Raw genomic sequence first — 16,321 nt, 5'->3', positions numbered from 1 at the left:
CACACACATTCTGCCCTGGCCCAGCCCCCAAGCTCTGCAGGCATCTTTGAGCCCATCCATGGGCTGCACCTAGCCAGGCAGAGTCAAGGTAGGACAGGCCGTGAGAGGGTGGGAGAAGTCCTGGCTCAAGCCCTAGGGACCCTCCCAGCCCTGCCTGGCTCTCTGTGAGATCTGGAAGAGGCTCAGTATGTGTATGGCGTACTTGGGGTCTCATTGCCCTCTCTGCCCTTGCACATGCCAGAATACGTTCTCAGCCTTGGAGGACCCCCTCAAATGTTCCCTCCTAGACAGAATTCCTCACTCTTTCACTGGGAGCATGGTGGTCCTCCCTCTACAGGGCACTTGCCACATGGCTGAGCCTGGAGTCTGTCTGCCTCACCTGCTGGACTTTGCTTCCCCACAGCTTTGCGTGGCTCTTGCATAGCGCAGAATGAATAAACAGTCCTTGCGTGTATAGGGAAGGAATGAATAGATGAATGGAGGGATGGGTGGATGGACAAATAGGAGAGTGGATGATGGAGTCCAGGCAGGGCCAGGGAATAGACGGGGAGTCACCTTGCTAAGGAGGCATGGGCTTCCCTGGCTGCGTCCTCTGGGACAGCTTCCCTTCCCAGGACTCCCACTCCTCGCATAGCTGGGCCCCTTTCAGGATAGATGCAGAGAATTCTTCTGGGTCCCCCTTCTTCCTTTGGCTCTAGGCCTTATGTCTTAGGGGGTCAGATGAGGGATGAGTAGCTAAAATGAATGAGCTCCTGCTACATGCCAGCCACTCTCCAACTATGTCTACAGATGCCATCTTGTTGAATGAAAATGGTGCCACAGGGTTGTGAAGCAGGTTTTATTATCCCCACCATGCAGCTGAGAAAACAGACATAGAGAAGCTGAGTGAATTGCCCAAGGTCACACAGCTTACGTCCAGCAAGGAGGAGGTCTCAACTCAAAATCTGCTCAGGCAGGCAGGGCTGGGTGTTCTGCAGATCAGCTGCCTTGGAGGGAAGCAGAGGCAGTGAGGGTGGGGAGTGGGCACGGCCCTGCTGTGAGTGCAGGAGCTCTGAGTTCTAATCAGAGCTCTGTTTTACTGGGATACCGTGGGTGAGACCCTTCCCTCTGGGCCTCAGTGCCCCTGGGTGGCCTTGCTGCTCTTGGAGGGTCATTCCAGGTAAACGATGCAGAACGTGGTGGATGTGGATGGCTCCTGGCTCTCGCTGTGGGATGTTCCTCACTATCCCTGCCAGCTGGGGGCCAAAGGGCAGTGACACCCATGGGGTAATGGTTAACCAGGCCCAACACCCCCTCTATAAGGAATTACCTATAGACCAGGCCCACCCCAGTGGCCGAGAGTCCACAGGATGCAGTGGACAAAGGTGCTGGGGCTGGGGCTGGGGGCTGCTGCCTTCTTGGGGCTGGGGATCATCCTGGGCCACTTTGCCATCCCCAAGGAAGCCAGCTCACCAGCCCCAGGGCCCCTAGTTACAGGGTCCCCAGCCCCCAGCGTCTCAGCCCCCCAGGACCTGGACCTGCAGATCCTGGAGACCGTCATGGGGCAGCTGAATGCCAGCAGGATCCGGGAGGACCTCAGGTGAGAGGTGGGGGTGTCTGCTTCTCCGTTTGCCAGAGGCCCCTTCCCTAATGCTGGCCTTGGCCCTCCCTCTGTCTACCCTGCAGAGAACTCTCCAGGGAGCCGCACCTTGCCACCAGCCCTCGGGATGAAGACCTGGTGCAGCTGCTACTGCAGCGCTGGAGGGACCCAGAGTCGGGCCTGGACTCGGCCGAGGCCCCCAAGTACGAGGTGCTGCTGTCCTTCCCCAGCCAGGAGCAGCCTAACCTTGTACACGTTGGTGAGATCCTGCCCAGCCTTGGGAATGTCCCAGAGGGTTCCCAGTCGGGGAGCTGCTGGGCCAGCCATGACACTGCCACCCACCCCCCAACAGTGGGCCCCACTGGGGACATCATCTACTCCTGCCGCCAGACCGAGGAGAACCTGACCGGGGAGCAAGGGGGGCCAGATGTGGTACAACCCTACGCTGCCTATGCTCCCCCTGGAGCCCCACAGGTGGGCCCAGAACCCCCCTACTGCCCCGGCCTAGCTCCCTTGGTTCCACCCAGGCTTCTCCCACCCTGACCCAGGGAACAGGCCTCATTGGGGCAAAGTGCCCCCTCCCGAATTTACTCACCTGCACATTTCATCACTGCTCCTTTCCTCCATCAGTCCTTCAACAAACGCTAGTGGCTCTGCTCAAGGCCAGGCCTGTTAACAGGACACCCAGACATGGAGGAAACCAGGGGTGACTGTCCTTGGGGAGTTTATAAGCTCTGGGCGAGGTGGGGGAACAGAATCCAAATTCCTCCTGTCACCTAGCTTTCCAGCTCCCCTCCCCCCCCCACCCTTTGCTGGGCCCAGCTCTAAGGCTCACCCCCTCCTGGGACTAGGGCCTCCTCGTCTATGCCAACCGGGGCTCGGAAGAAGACTTTAAGGAGCTACAGACTCAGGGCATCAAACTCGAAGGCACCATCGCCCTGACTCGCTATGGGGGTGTAGGGCGTGTGGCCAAGGTGAGTGGCAGTCCCCCAGCACAGGAGGCCTGGGCCAGGAAGGGGCCAGAGAGTGGACTGAAGAAAAGTGTGGGGAAGGGGAAGGAGAAGGGGCAGTGCTGAGCGGGGAACCAAGCCCCGGGCTGGGGAATGAAAGGCGAGCTATTTTCAGGTTGTCCCACCCATGGGCGATGTGGCCTTGGATGCTTCCCTGACCCTCTCTGAGCCTTAGGACACAAGGGGTTGAGTACAGTTTTCAGGTTTGGTATTCCAGAGTCTAAGTCCTCCTGTGAAGTAGTTCTGAATATTCAACCGAAATCCTTCCTGTTGGCCCTCTTCCTGCCATTTCTTTTCCATCAAAAATTTGGACTAGGGGCTGGGTGCAGTGGCTAATGCCTCTAATCCCAGCATTTTGGGAAGCCAAGGTGGGCGGATCACCTGAGGTCAGGAGTTTGAGACCAGCTTGGCCAACATGGTGAATCCCCACCTCTACTAAAAATACAAAATTAGCTGGGTGTGGTGGCACATGCCTCCTGTAATCCCAGCTACTCGGGAGGCTCAGGCAGATGAACTGCTTGAACCCGGGAGGTGGAGACGGTAATGAGGCGAGATCACGCAACTGTACTCCAGCCTGGGCAATAAAGAGTGAAACTCGGTCTCAAAAAATTTGAATGTCCCCCCCAAGTTCAAGCAATTCTCCTGCCTCAGCTTCTTGAGTAGCTGGGATTATAGGCATGCACCACCACACACAGCTAATTTTGTATTTTTAATAGAGACGGAGTTTCTCCATGTTGGTCAGGCTGGTCTTGAACTCCCGACCTCAGGTGATCTGCCAGCCTTAGCCTCCCAAAGTACTGGGATTACAGGCATGAGCCATCCTGCCTGGCCAAAAAAAAAAAAAAAAAAAAAAAAAAGAAAATCTGACTAGGTATTACATGTCCCTGGTTTAAAAAACTTAGAAAAAATGTTAATATAAACAGTATAGAATGAGAGAGGGGAAGGGAAAGTTAATATTTAATGCGGACAGAGTTTCGGATTTGTCGACATAAAGAGTTCTAGCAGTGAGTGGTGGCGATGGCGCGCAATACGAATGTACTCAGTGCCACTGACCTGCCCACTCCACATGCTAAGTTCATGTTATGTGTGTTTTACCACAATTTTTAAAAAAGTGTCCATAATAAGAGCTGGGAAAAGAGAAAGAAAGAAGGGAGGTGGGGAGAAAGAAAGGAAGAAAAGAAAGGGAAAAAAGGAAAAGAAAAAGAAAGGGGAACAGGTAGTATAGAAATACACAGACTATTAGTTAACCATCACCACTATCCATTTCCAGACCTTTTTATCATTTCAAACAGAAACTTTATTTAACAATAACTCCCCATGTCCCTGCCCCAGCCCCTATTCTGTTTTCTTTAACCTCAATTCTACTTTCTGTCTCTATGAATTTGCCTATTCTAGGTACCTCACGTAAGTGAAAGTATAAGATATTTGTCTTTTTGTGTCTGGCTTATTTCACTTAATATAACATCTTCAAGGCTCATTGATGTATCAGAACTTTATTTCTTTTTAGGCTGAATAATATTCCTTTTTTTTTTTTTTTTTTTTTTTTTCTTTTGAGACAGTCTTGCTTTGTTGCCCAGCCTGGAGTGTAATGGCACGATCTCAGCTCACTGCAATCTCCACTTCCCGGGTTCAGGCGACTCTCATGCCTCAGCGCCCCCAAGTAGCTGGGACTACAGGTGTGTGCCACCACACCTGGCTAATTTTTGTACTTTTAGCAGAGACAAGGTTTCACCATGTTGGCCAGGCTGGTCTTGACCTCAGGTGATCTGCCTGCCTTGGCCTCCCAAAGTGCTGGGATTACAGGCAGGAGCCACCGTGCCCCGCCTCTATTGTATGTTACAGCCCACATTTGGTTTAGCCATTCATCTGTTGATGGACACTTGGGCTGTTTCCTCCTTTTGGCCATTGAGAATAGTGCTGTTGTGGACACGAGTACACAACCGTGTTATTTTATTTTTTTTGAGAGTCTGGCTCTGTTGCTCAGGCTGGAGTGCAGTGGCCCGATCTCGGCTCACTGCAACCTCTGCCTCCCCAGCTCAAGTGATTCTCCTGCCTCAGCCTCCTGAGTAGCTGGGCTTACAGGCACCTGCCACCGCACCCACCTAATTTGTGTAATTTTAGTAGAGATGGGATTTCACCATGTTGCCCAGTGTGGTCTGAAACTTCTGACCTATCCCTCTGCCTCAGCCTCCCAAAGTGCTGGGATTACAGGTGTGAGCCACCGCACCCAGCCCACAACCGTGTTATTTTACACAGCTTCATGGTATTCCACTGTAGGATGTCCCTGATATTCAACCAGACTCCACTGATAGGCACTGGCTTGGCTGTGCTGAACCGGCCTTTGCTGTTGCAAGCAGCACTGCCATAAATGACTTGTGCAAACAGTCATTTTTGGACACACACGATCCCTGTCACTCCCTTACACACAACCTCCTCTGCCCGCTGCAGGCTGTGAATGCTGCCAAGCACGGGGTGGCCGGGGTGCTGGTGTACACAGACCCTGCCGACATCAACGACGGGCTGAGCTCACCCAGCGAAACCTTTCCCAACTCCTGGTACCTGCCCCCCTCAGGAGTGGAGCGAGGCTCCTACTACGAGTATTTTGGGGACCCTCTGACTCCCTACCTTCCAGCCATTCCCTCTTCCTTCCGCCTGGGCCTTGCCAATGTCTCCGGATTTCCCCCAATTCCTACACAGCCCATTGGCTTCCAGGATGCAAGAGACCTGCTCTGGTGAGTCTGTACCCTGGGGTGTCCTGCCCAGCACGAAGTGGCCTCCAAACTTCAAGCCCCACACCCACATTTACCCTGAAGGGCCTCTTCCTCCTTCCCAGCAACCTCAACGGAACTTTGGCTCCAGCTACCTGGCAGGGAGCACTGGGCTGCAGCTACAGGTTGGGTCCGGGCTTCCGGCCTGACGGAGACTTCCCAGCAGACAGGTGAGGCGCAGACCCCTTCTCCCTCAGCCGCCCTCTCCCCCAACTCACCTCTCCCTTTCCCTCATGATTGCATTCCCTCTTTCCACTTCAAAGCTGGACCTTCCCCTTTCTTCTCTCTCCCAGACCCTCCCATGACCCTAAAATATCTGTCTTGTCTTTGGGGAAGTTTGTGAAACAGCTGCAGATGTGTCCTGCGGGGATTCCCCTGCCCCTCCCACCTCATCTTGACATCTGCACCCCATGACTCCTCTCTTGAAGATGCCAAGCTCCTTCCCAAATCAGGGCCTCTGCCACTCCTGACCTGTACCACCCTCCCTCCCTGCAGCACCCCCTGGCCTCGAGGTGCCCTCTCTTCCCAGGCCCCTTCACTCAGCTCTTCCTGTCCTTGTGGTGTGTCTTGCCCGGGAGAGGGAGGCCCCACAAGCACCAGGTGCACATCTGTGACAGTCATCGCCCAGAGCCTAGTCAGGGGCTCAGTACCCAATAAGCGCCTATCCAGTGAGTGAGCAGGAGAGCGGGCTTCAGCCCTGCTGCCTCTCTTGGTACCTCTGGCCCAATGACCTTGAAGTTGCTTTCTAGCTCTGGGCCTTGTCGTCTCGTGCACTGGGTGGTAGGCAGTGGGCAAGGCCAAGAGTCTTCTCACACCCTTCACCCTCCCCAGTCAGGTGAATGTGAGTGTCCACAACCGTCTGGAGCTGCGGAACTCCTCCAACGTCCTGGGTATCATCCGCGGGGCTGTGGAGCCTGGTGAGCCCTCCTGTCACTCACCACGCCCCAGGCTCCTGCTCTGCTCTGGGTGCCACTGCCACTGCATCCTCATCCAGCCCTGCCCTCATCACCCCCACCCCAGCTGCCCTGCCCACCTCTCCCTCTTCTCTGGTTCTCTGCCTTTCTTCCTCTGGCCAGATCGATACGTGCTGTATGGGAACCATCGGGACAGCTGGGTGCACGGGGCTGTGGACCCCAGCAGCGGCACCGCCGTCCTCCTGGAGCTCTCCCGAGTCCTGGGGACCCTGCTGAAGAAGGGTGAGGCGGCCCCCTCCCCTGGCCCAGGGACTCTTGTCCCTAGAGGTCACCTTCCTGTTCCACCTCCTCTCCCTCACCCTGCAGTGTTCTCTCTGCCACGCCTGAGGGCCCTGGGGGCAGAAATGCATGACACCAGCCTTAAGGAAGACGGGAATTCGGGTCTTCCCATGTTGATTTCTTGTTTCTGTTTTAGTTTTAGTTATTTATTTATTTTTATAGAGATGAGGGTCTCACTATGTTGCCTAGGCTGGTCTTGAACTCCAGGACTCAATGATCCACAGGCATGAGTTCCCACGTCAGGCCCTCTTTCTTTAGTTTCAAAAACTCGTGGTAAAATATACATAACACAATTCACCAGTTTTACATTTGAAAGTATTTGACTTAGTGGCATTAAGTACATTTCTGAAGTTGTGCAGCCATCACTGCCCTCAGCTCCAGAACTTCTTCATCTTCCCTTACATATAACATCCCGGAGTTCTAAGCGTGGCATCTGAACCGATCCCCACTCAGCTGTAATTGCACAGGAACACTCCACTCCTGTCAAGCTCCATCCCCCTCCTTGCATGATATTGAAGTCACAGTTCAGAAAAGAGACTTGAAGCCTGGCCACAGTGGTTCATGCCTGTTATCCCAGCACTTTGGGAGGCTGACGTGGGCAGACTGCTTGAGCCCAGGAGTTCAAAACCAACCTGGGCAACATAGTGAGACCTTGTCTCTATAAAAAATAAACATAAAAAAATAACCGGGCATGGTGACATGTGCCTGTAGTCCCAGCTACTTCAGAGGCTGTGTAGGAGGGAACACTTGAGCCTGGGAGGTCGAGGCTGCAGTGAGCCGTGATCACGCTCCAACCCAGGATCACACTAGTGATCTGGTCACTAGTTTCCTTTCATCTATAATAATTGTTTAGCTGTTCATTACTCTTTCCTGATCCTTTTATTATTATCCTGCTATTATTATGTCAAATACCCCTCAATTTGGGTTTGTCTCATTTGATTTAGATTATATATTTTTGGCAGAAAAAAGTGTAAACATTTGTTATTGGAAGCATGTAATCACATCACACTGAAAAATTCTTCATTTGCTGGTTGCAGTGGCTCATGCCTATAATCCCAGCACTTTGGGAGGCTGAGGTGGGTGTATGGCTTTAGCTCAGGAGTTCAGGACTGGCTGGGCAAAATGGAGAAACCCCATCTCTACCAAAAATACATAATAAGCCAGGCATGGTGGTGTGTGCCTGTGGTCTCAGCTACTTGGAAGGTTGAGGTGAGAGGATCACCGGACCCCAAGAAGTTGAGGTTGCAGTGAGCCGAGATCACACCACTGCACTCCAGCCTGGGCCACAGAGTGAGACTCTTTCATCTAGGCTGGATGCAGTGGCACGATCTCGACTCCCTGCAACCTTTGCCTCCTAGGCTCAAGCGATTCTGTTGCCTGAACCTGGGAGCGGAGCACCCTGCAGCCTGGCTTCTACCTCTAGTCCCTATGCCCACTGTAGCACAGTGTGGAGCCAAATATCTGGATTTGAAACGGGCTCTTCTGCCTACTACCTGTGTGACCCTGGGAAAGTCATTTAGCTTCTCTGTCTCAGTTTCTTCAACTGTGAAATGGAAATAATAATATTTTCTCCCTCAAGGCATTGTTGTAAGGATTGGTTCAACGTGGATAAGGCCCTGTGAGGAAACGTTCATGTATTTTTTTTTTTTTTTTTTTTTTTTTTTTTTGAGATGGAGTTTCGCTCTTGTTACCCAGGCTGGAGTGCAATGGCGAGATCTCGGCTCACCGCAACCTCCGCCTCCTGGGCTCAGGCAATTCTCCTGCCTCAGCCTCCTAAGTAGCTGGGATTACAGGCACGCGCCACCACGCCCAGCTAGTTTTTTTGTATTTTTAGTGGAGACGGGGTTTCACCATGTTGACCAGGATGGTCTCGATCTTTCGACCTCGTGATCCACCCGCCTCGGCCTCCCAAAGTGCTGGGATTACAGGCTTGAGCCACCGCGCCCGGCCACGTTCATGTATTATCACCAAGTGAAGGAGGCTGTGGAGATTGGCTTGGAGGCGGGGGTTGAGGGTGGAGGGTCGGAAGTCTTCCCGGAACATGCCCACAGAGAGAGGGGCGGTGGACATTCTGGCAAAGGGACCACCTGACCCTTTGGGGAGCTTGGAGTTGGGGTCAGTGTTTGGTGCGGGAGCCTCCTGGAAGGCCTGGCTGCAGGGTGCCACGACCTCCCGTCACGAGCTGCCCGGCCTTTTCCAGCTCTCCCGTCCTCCCCACGTCCGCAGCGCTTTCTCCTAAGGCACCCCAGGATCAGGATTCCGTTTTCCAACCCTCTATCCCCCGCTCCCAGGCACCTGGCGTCCCCGCAGATCAATCGTGTTTGCGAGCTGGGGGGCTGAGGAGTTTGGGCTCATTGGCTCCACGGAATTCACAGAAGTGAGTGGCCCTACCCTGCAGGGAATTTAAAGGGGTTCCCAGGGCAGCACGGCGCGGTGCTGACGTCGCCCCTCGCACCCGCAGGAGTTCTTCAACAAGCTGCAGGAGCGCACGGTGGCCTACATCAACGTGGACATCTCGGTGTTTGGTATGGGGGTGGCGGGGCGGGAAAGAGGAGGGGACGGCCCGACGACGGGGTGGGTAAATGAAGGGGCTGGGGCCCAAACAGTCTTTCTCCCCTCCTCCCACAGCCAACGCTACCCTCAGGGTGCAGGGGACGCCCCCTGTTCAGAGTGTCGTCTTCTCTGCAACCAAAGAGGTGGAAGTGGGCGGGCCCAGCGGGGCTGAACTAGCGGGGGCGGGGCCGCGTGGGTGGGCGGGGCCGCGTGGGTGGGCGGGGCCGGGAGTGGTACTCCCTAGATCTGCTGGGGCTGAACTGAGGCCGGGGCAAGCCTCGGCAGGACTGGACCGTGGGTGGGCTGGACACCGGCGGAGGACACCCTTGTTGTTGGGGCTAGGAAGGGCCCTGCACCGAGACTAAACTCTCCCTCCTGCCAGATCCGCTCACCAGGCCCTGGCGACCTGAGCATCTACGACAACTGGATCCGGTACTTCAACCGCAGCAGCCCGGTGTACGGCCTGGTCCCCAGGTAAGCCCAGGTTCGGAAGAGGGCCCGGGTCTCGGCGGTCCAGCCCAGTGCTCTTTATCCCGGCCCCCTTCCTTCCCGCAGCCTGGGTTCTCTGGGTGCTGGCAGCGACTATGCCCCTTTCATTCACTTCCTGGGCATCTCCTCCATGGACCTCGCCTACACCTATGACCGGGTGAGCAGAAACCCCTCTACCCCTGCCCCAGTACCTTGCTGCACGCACCACCTCCTCTTCCTGGAGCTGTTCTGGTATAGACTGAACCCTTCTCCCTTACTCGTTGCTACTTCTGCCAAGTTTCTTAAACACATATACACACACACGTACGCACACACATAGTATATATAGATGGAGTCTTGCTTTGTTGCCAGGCTGGTTTTGAACTCCTGGGCTCAAGCCATCCTCCCACCTCAGCCTCCGGAAGTGCTGGGATTACAGGCCTGAGACTCACCACCCGGCCTCTGCCAAGTTTTGTAACCTTTTCAAGCATCTCTTTATGCTCATCTATGTTATTTTATCAAATGTAAGATACTACTGATTATAAGATGTGCCATTATGCTATGCAATATTCAGGAAAAAAAAAAAACAAAACCACCACTTCCAACCAGTTGTAGGATCACATTGCCTGTAAGAAGTATCCTGTTCTAGCGATCTTAAAATGTAAGGGGAAAAAGTTAATCTCAGCATTGATTAACTCAGAGTATGAAGCAGGGATGACCCATACCATTGGTGTGAGCATTGGGGTGAAGGTAAAACAAGACAAGGGATGCAGAGTGACCAGCTGGAATCTCCATTTCATGCTCCAAAAAGTGCATTCTCCACTTCACAGCCACAGCGATTCTCAGTAGTAGAGATGGGATTTCAATCTCTTTATCTGACTCCAAAGCCCCAGGTTCTTCTCCTTCCTGTGAAACTGGAAACCGGCACCAGACCCAACTCTGCCACTGATTAGCTGTGTGATGTCAGGCAGGTTAACCTCTCTGAGCTTCGGTGTTCTTTTCTATGGAAATTCTAGAACCCACCTCACATACATGACCAGGATCCAATGGAGATAATGCCCATATTTTGTAGCTCCCTGGAGGTATACCTTCTCCCACTTCCCATCCCAAGCCTCTCACCTCTGGGCCTTGTTCCCCCAGAGCAAGACTTCAGCCAGGATCTACCCCACCTATCACACAGCCTTTGACACCTTTGACTATGTGGACAAGTTTTTGGACCCAGGTGAGGAGGGGTCTAGGGGCATCCTGAGACCGGGACAAGAGAGGCTGAGGACCGAGCTCTGGCCCTGTGACCCTTGCTGCAGGCTTCAGCAGCCATCAGGCTGTGGCCCAGACAGCAGGGAGTGTGATTCTCCGGCTCAGTGACAGCTTCTTCCTGCCCCTCAACATCAGTGACTACAGTGAGACACTCCACAATTTCCTGCAGGCAGCCCAGCAAGACCTCGGGGCCCTGCTGGAGCAGCACAGCATCAGCCTGGGTATGCACAGCCCCTGATGCTGAGGCACGGGGAGCCCTGCACCCCCAGGACTAAGCCACTGCTTGCTCCTCACAGGGCCTCTGGTGACTGCAGTGGAGAAGTTTGATGCAGAAGCTGCAGCCTTGGGCGAACGCATATCAACACTGCAGAAGGGCAGCCCTGAGTGAGCAAGGGCAGCAGGCAGGGTCTGGGAGGGCAGCGTCCAGGGAAGGATACCAGACTGGTAGCTGGGCTGCTGGCTCCAGGGTGACCGGCAGGTCCTGCCTCCACCAGTCCCCTGCAGGTCCGGATGCTCAATGACCAGCTGATGCTCTTGGAACGGACCTTCCTGAACCCTCGAGCCTTCCCAGAGGAACGCTACTACAGGTGAGTCTGTTCCCAAGTCCTGGGAGGTGCCTCCAGGTGGGGCTGGGCAAGGCCCCCAGCCTGAGAGAGGAGTTGGGTAGCTTCTTTGCCCTTTACACACAACCCAGCCCCTGAGGAAGTTAGGAATGTGAGGCTCAGGGAGGGGAGGAAAGTTGCTTGAGGGTCCCTCTGGGAGCTGGGACTAGAACCCACATTTCCTTCTCCACTACCACTGCTGTAAGAGCCCCCCGGCTTTCAGAGACAAATGGAGGGAGATGCTTTTCTGCCTAGCTGCATTCAGGAGCTGAGCCAGTTCCAGAGCCAGGCTGCTCTTTTTTGACCCTGATCCTGTCTCATTTCTCCCACCAGTCATGTGCTCTGGGCGCCTCGCACAGGCTCCGTAGCCACATTCCCGGGCCTGTCCAATGCCTGCTCCAGGGCCAGGGACACAGCCCCTGGATCTGAAGCTTGGGCTGAGGTGCAGAGACAGCTCAGCATTGTGGTGATGGCCCTGGAGGGTGCAGCAGCCACCCTGAGGCCTGTGGCTGACCTCTGACCCCAGCCCTCTTTCTTCGGCCTTCCCTTTACCCCCACCCTTTCCTGCCTGCTTTCCTGGATGTCCTTGTCTTCCTTGGTGCCAGGGGAGGGCACAACCACAGGACCCTCTCAAGCTTCTCAGGCAACAGCTTGGGGTCCCTGAGGGGTGTGGCAAGCCCTGATGCAACTCACCCTCACCCTGGCACAGGTGGCAGAGGGTTGGCAGAGGGGACAGGGATGGTGGGAATGGCAAAACCAACTGCTCTTGCTGGCGGGTGGGTGAAGATGGGATGCATGCCAACTCAGATCACCAAAGTCAAGGACCAGTGGAGAAACTGAGGCACAGGGTGCGTTGGGTCTTGCCTAGTCTGCGTTCCTCTCCCTGCATGCTGTGTGTCCTAACTCCCTACAACAGCTCCCCAAATAAATCAAGTTTAGTGACTGGTACCAACAAAACAAGTTCCTTTTATTAGCTGGGAACCATAGAAAAAGAAACCTAAGTGCTCTGACCCAGTCCGGGGCTCTGGGAGGCTCATGTTCCCTCCTCAGGTAGGGATCCAGGTCTGTCCATGCCCTCATCTTCCTCCTCTGCCATGACCACCTCCTCCAGGGTGCGTCCTCGAAGTTTGCTCTCCACTAACACCTTGCATGTACCGGCAGGTGGTAGCCCTTCCTCCACGTAGCGACCCCTCAGGAACACAACTCTCTCCTCTCCGTCCAAGGGCAGCCCGTGGGCCTGGCACAGGTCCTGTGCTTCCTTGAGTCCATCCAGGGCCAGCAGGTTGACCATAAAGCCCAGAGGCAAGGTCTGGCCCTTGGGGGTGCTAAAGGCACGAGCGAGGCGGGCCAGGGCTTCCCGGCGTGCATGGCCCACATGGCACTGCACAGCACAACTTGGCAGGTAGGGCAGGGTCTGGAGTAGGCGGAACAGGCGGGCAGCATTGCCCTCTCGGAAAGCAGCATCTACCGCCAAGGCCTTGCGGAGGGGCGGGCAGGTACGCAGGGCAGCAGGTAGCTGTAGAACCTCGCGCAGGGCCTCCACTGAGCCTGTGAGGGTGGGAAGCCAGAATGAGGATGCCAGGTCCTTACAGGATCAGTACCATCTCCCCTCCCAACTCCTCATTCTTCCTTGCCACGCCCACCTCCTCTGTCCCAAGCTCAGCTCCGGACCTCCCTCCTACCTACCTCCTCAACCACGCCCCTTCTGCAGGCCTAGCCCACCTTCCCTCTTCCCTCTAAGGTCCAGCCGTTGGCTCCCTCCCTGACCCATATTTGAACGAGTTGCCTCAGGCTCTGGACCCCCTGCAGTCCAGATCCTTACTTACAATACTGAAGTAGGCAGGGTATACGGCTTTGGGAAGCTAGCCCAGATAATTTAGTGACTTGTCTGAGAGTGGTGACCCCAATCCAAGTTTTCTGACTTGGGACTTCCCACTACCCTGGCTTCCCTGCACCCATAGTTTTGGAAGCCAATTCTGCCTCATCTTCCCCTGACCACCTGGGAAGGCCACTTCTTCAGGAGACTATGCTCCTACTTCCCTTCCAGAAGAGTCTCAGGCACTGGAACCTTGGGTCACTTTTGTAAACTGGGTCTTCTGAACAACTAGTAGATTGTGAAGTCAACAGCATTTTGTTATAACTGTATAAAAGTCTTTTTTTTTTTTTTTTTTTTGAGACCACTTGCTCTGTCACCCGGGCTGAAGTATAGTGAGTCACTGCAACCTGCACCACCTCCCAGGTTCAAGTGATTCTCCTGCATCAGCCTCCCGAGTAGCTGGGATTACAGGCATGCCCAGATAATGTCTGCATTTTTAGTAGAGAGGGCCCGGCCAGAACAGAGCTTATTAGAGGGCTGGACACAGTGGCTCATGCCTGTAATCCTAGCACTTTGGGGGACCAAGGTGGTAGGATCAGTTTAGCCCAGGAGTTTGAGATCATCCTAGTTAACATGGCAAGACCCCAATCTCTATATAAAAGTAAATTTTAAAAAATTAAAAGAAAATCATGGTCCTACCTCTGCTACTGTTAACCAGTGCTGCGTCAAGAGGCAAGTCACCTCACCACTCTGGGCTTCGGTTTCTTCCCCCACTAGACCAGGGATAATTACTATGTCTTCTTCACAGTGTGAACAAAGAAAAACCATTAACTGGTCATGACGGCAGGCACCTAGATACTTGGGAAGGTGGGGCAGGAGGATCACTTGAGCCCGGCAACTCGAGTGGCAACAAGTGAGACCCCATCTCTACAAAAAAATTTTTTTAAGTTAGCCAGGTTGTGCACATCTGTGGTGCCAGCTGCTCGGAAGGCGATGAGGGAGGAGGATCCCTTAAGCCCAGGAGGTTGAGGCTGCAGTAAACTATGATCAAGCCAGCCTGGGCAACAAAGTGAGACCCTGTCTCAAAAAACACCAACAGGCTGGGTGTGGTGGTTCATGCTCGTAATCCCAGAATTTTGGGAGGCAGAGGTGAGTGGATCATTTGAGGTCAGGAGTTTGAGACCAGCCTGGCCAACATGGTGAAACCCTGTCTCTATGAAAAATACAAAAATTAGCCAGGCGCGGTGGCGCGCACCTGTAGTCCCAGCTCCTCGGGAGGCTGAGGCAGGAGAGTCGCCTGAACCCAGGAGGCGGAGGTTGCAGTGAGTCAAGATCATGCCACTGCACTCCAGCCTGGATGACAGAGCGACAATTCGTCTCAAAAAAAAAAAAAGGTTAAAAATCATGATCGGCCGGGCGCGGTGGCTCACGCCTGTAATCCCCGCACTTTGGGAGGCCAAGGCGGGTGGATCACGAGGTCAAGAGATCGAGACCATCCTGGTCAACATGGTGAAACCCCGTCTCTACTAAAAATACAAAAAATTAGCTGGGCATGGTGGGGCGTGCCTGTAATTCCAGCTACTCGGGAGGCTGAGGCAGGAGAATTGCCTGAACCCAGGAGGCGGAGGTTGCGGTGAGCCGAGATCACGCCATTGTACTCCAGCCTGGGTAACAACAGCGAAAACTCCGTCTCAAAAAAAAAAAAAAAATCACGATCACGATTTAGGCCAACTCTCCCGTTCCATCCTCGCCCCCTTCACTTTTATTCCTGAGGCAACTAAGACTCAGAGATTGGCCTGAGGTCCCACATCGGGACTGGGTGGATCTTGTGCTGTCCTGGGAAGGAGCTAATGGTGAGATGTTAAAGGTAACGCTTCCTTTCCCTACCTCCACTGTCATGGAGGGCTCCTGTCCCCACGCTCTGCCCAGCTGCCGGGACCCCAACTCACCCAGGTTATAGAGCAGAAAGAGGCCCTGGAAGGCGGGCTGCCGGGGGTGCGGTCCGGCGCTCTGAGCGTAGCAGCGCCGCAGCGAGCCGAAACCCTCCTGCACCTGGGCCTGCAGCAGCACGGGGTCCGCGGGTCCCCGCGCCGCGTCGGGCCCGAGCCGCGCCACCACGGCCAGCAGCGTGGCCAGCGCCGCCTCTAGCACCACTGCTGCCTCAGCGTCGCCCGCGCCCTGCAGAGCCAGATCCAGGCGCACGGCTCGCAAGCGGTCTGCCACGAAGCTGGCCACCTCTGCGCGGGCGGCGTCTGCGCTCTCCGCCACTTCACCGGCCAGGTAGCGCACGGTGGCCAGCAGCACAGAGGGCGGACGCAACTGGCTGGGTGGGGGCCGGGGCTTGCCGGCGGCTGGTCGGCTGTACTCCTTCACCGCGCGCTGCGGGTCAGCGCGCGGCGGGTCCTGGCGACACCCCGGCGCCACCTCCAAGCGGTGCAGGCGGCGCTCCCTTTCGCGCTGGACGCGCTCGGCGGCCGGGCACATGTCCGGGCAGGTGCCCACGGGCAGCTCGCAGCCGGGCATGAGGAGGCTGCGAGGAGACGGTGGGGGCTCAGCATCTCGGGGACGGCGGTGCCGCGGGAGGGCACGCGAGGCCGACTGGCTATGGGGAGCAACAGAGCGGGGCTGAACCTGGCTGGGCCCGCCTGCCCGCCATGATCTCCGGCCTCCTGGTCGCCCGTCGGGCCACCGCCGTCCGCCCCTGCCCACCTCCGTCCTCTCACCCGGTCCCGTCGAATCGGCCTCCCCAGATGCACTGCGCTGTAGTCCTGCAACGCCCCTGTAGTTCCCGCGCGGCAAAAAGTCCCCATCAAGCGCCAAGTTCAGCTTTGCGCGCGCCCCTTGTTTTTTTGAGTGTAGTTCGGGCCGCTCCCATGATACACCGGTGTAATCCCTGCCGCAACCAATCGCTTTGTGGTGAGGCGAGGCGGGGCGGGACGGAGGCCACGCCCCCAGCCCTGCCGGGCTCCAGCCGGCTGAGCAATCCGTATTTGGCTTTGGGGCCTCCGAGACGGG

The 16,321-nt window shown here is 55.5% G+C and overlaps 2 protein-coding genes across 5 annotated transcripts; one reads left to right on the top strand and one right to left on the bottom strand.

Annotated features, from left to right (window-relative positions):
* Window positions 1–1,349: 1,349 nt before the first annotated feature.
* NAALADL1 (N-acetylated alpha-linked acidic dipeptidase like 1) lies at window positions 1,350–12,433 on the top strand. Its single transcript, XM_074401685.1, has 18 exons — window positions 1,350–1,579; window positions 1,666–1,838; window positions 1,932–2,053; window positions 2,431–2,553; window positions 5,038–5,321; window positions 5,423–5,527; window positions 6,189–6,274; window positions 6,434–6,553; window positions 8,902–8,987; window positions 9,072–9,135; window positions 9,239–9,306; window positions 9,546–9,637; window positions 9,719–9,809; window positions 10,772–10,853; window positions 10,936–11,109; window positions 11,185–11,272; window positions 11,383–11,475; window positions 11,824–12,433. Exons 1-18 carry the CDS (start codon window positions 1,350–1,352, stop codon window positions 12,008–12,010), a joined length of 2,268 nt encoding a protein of 755 aa, XP_074257786.1. The 3' UTR covers window positions 12,011–12,433.
* Window positions 12,434–12,436: 3 nt separating this feature from the next.
* On the bottom strand, window positions 12,437–16,206 carry SAC3D1 (SAC3 domain containing 1). 4 transcript variants are annotated; one of them, XM_010348294.3, is made up of 3 exons: window positions 16,030–16,206; window positions 15,256–15,836; window positions 12,437–13,038 (listed from the first exon to the last, which is right to left on the bottom strand). In XM_010348294.3, the coding sequence occupies exons 2-3, from the start codon at window positions 15,827–15,829 to the stop codon at window positions 12,524–12,526; spliced, it is 1,089 nt and encodes a 362-aa protein (XP_010346596.1). In that variant the 5' UTR covers window positions 15,830–15,836; window positions 16,030–16,206; the 3' UTR covers window positions 12,437–12,523. The 4 variants fall into 4 exon arrangements, with proteins under 4 accessions (XP_010346596.1, XP_010346595.1, XP_039327402.1 ...); XM_010348293.3 differs by having other exon boundaries at window positions 15,256–15,908; window positions 16,030–16,090; XM_039471468.2 differs by having other exon boundaries at window positions 15,194–16,119.
* Window positions 16,207–16,321: the final 115 nt, after the last annotated feature.

Source organism: Saimiri boliviensis, chromosome 6 (assembly GCF_048565385.1).
Source record: "Saimiri boliviensis isolate mSaiBol1 chromosome 6, mSaiBol1.pri, whole genome shotgun sequence".
NCBI classification, from domain to species: Eukaryota; Metazoa; Chordata; class Mammalia; order Primates; family Cebidae; genus Saimiri; species Saimiri boliviensis.
Note: the sequence above shows the minus strand (reverse complement) of the source record. Positions and strands in the feature narration are given on the sequence as shown.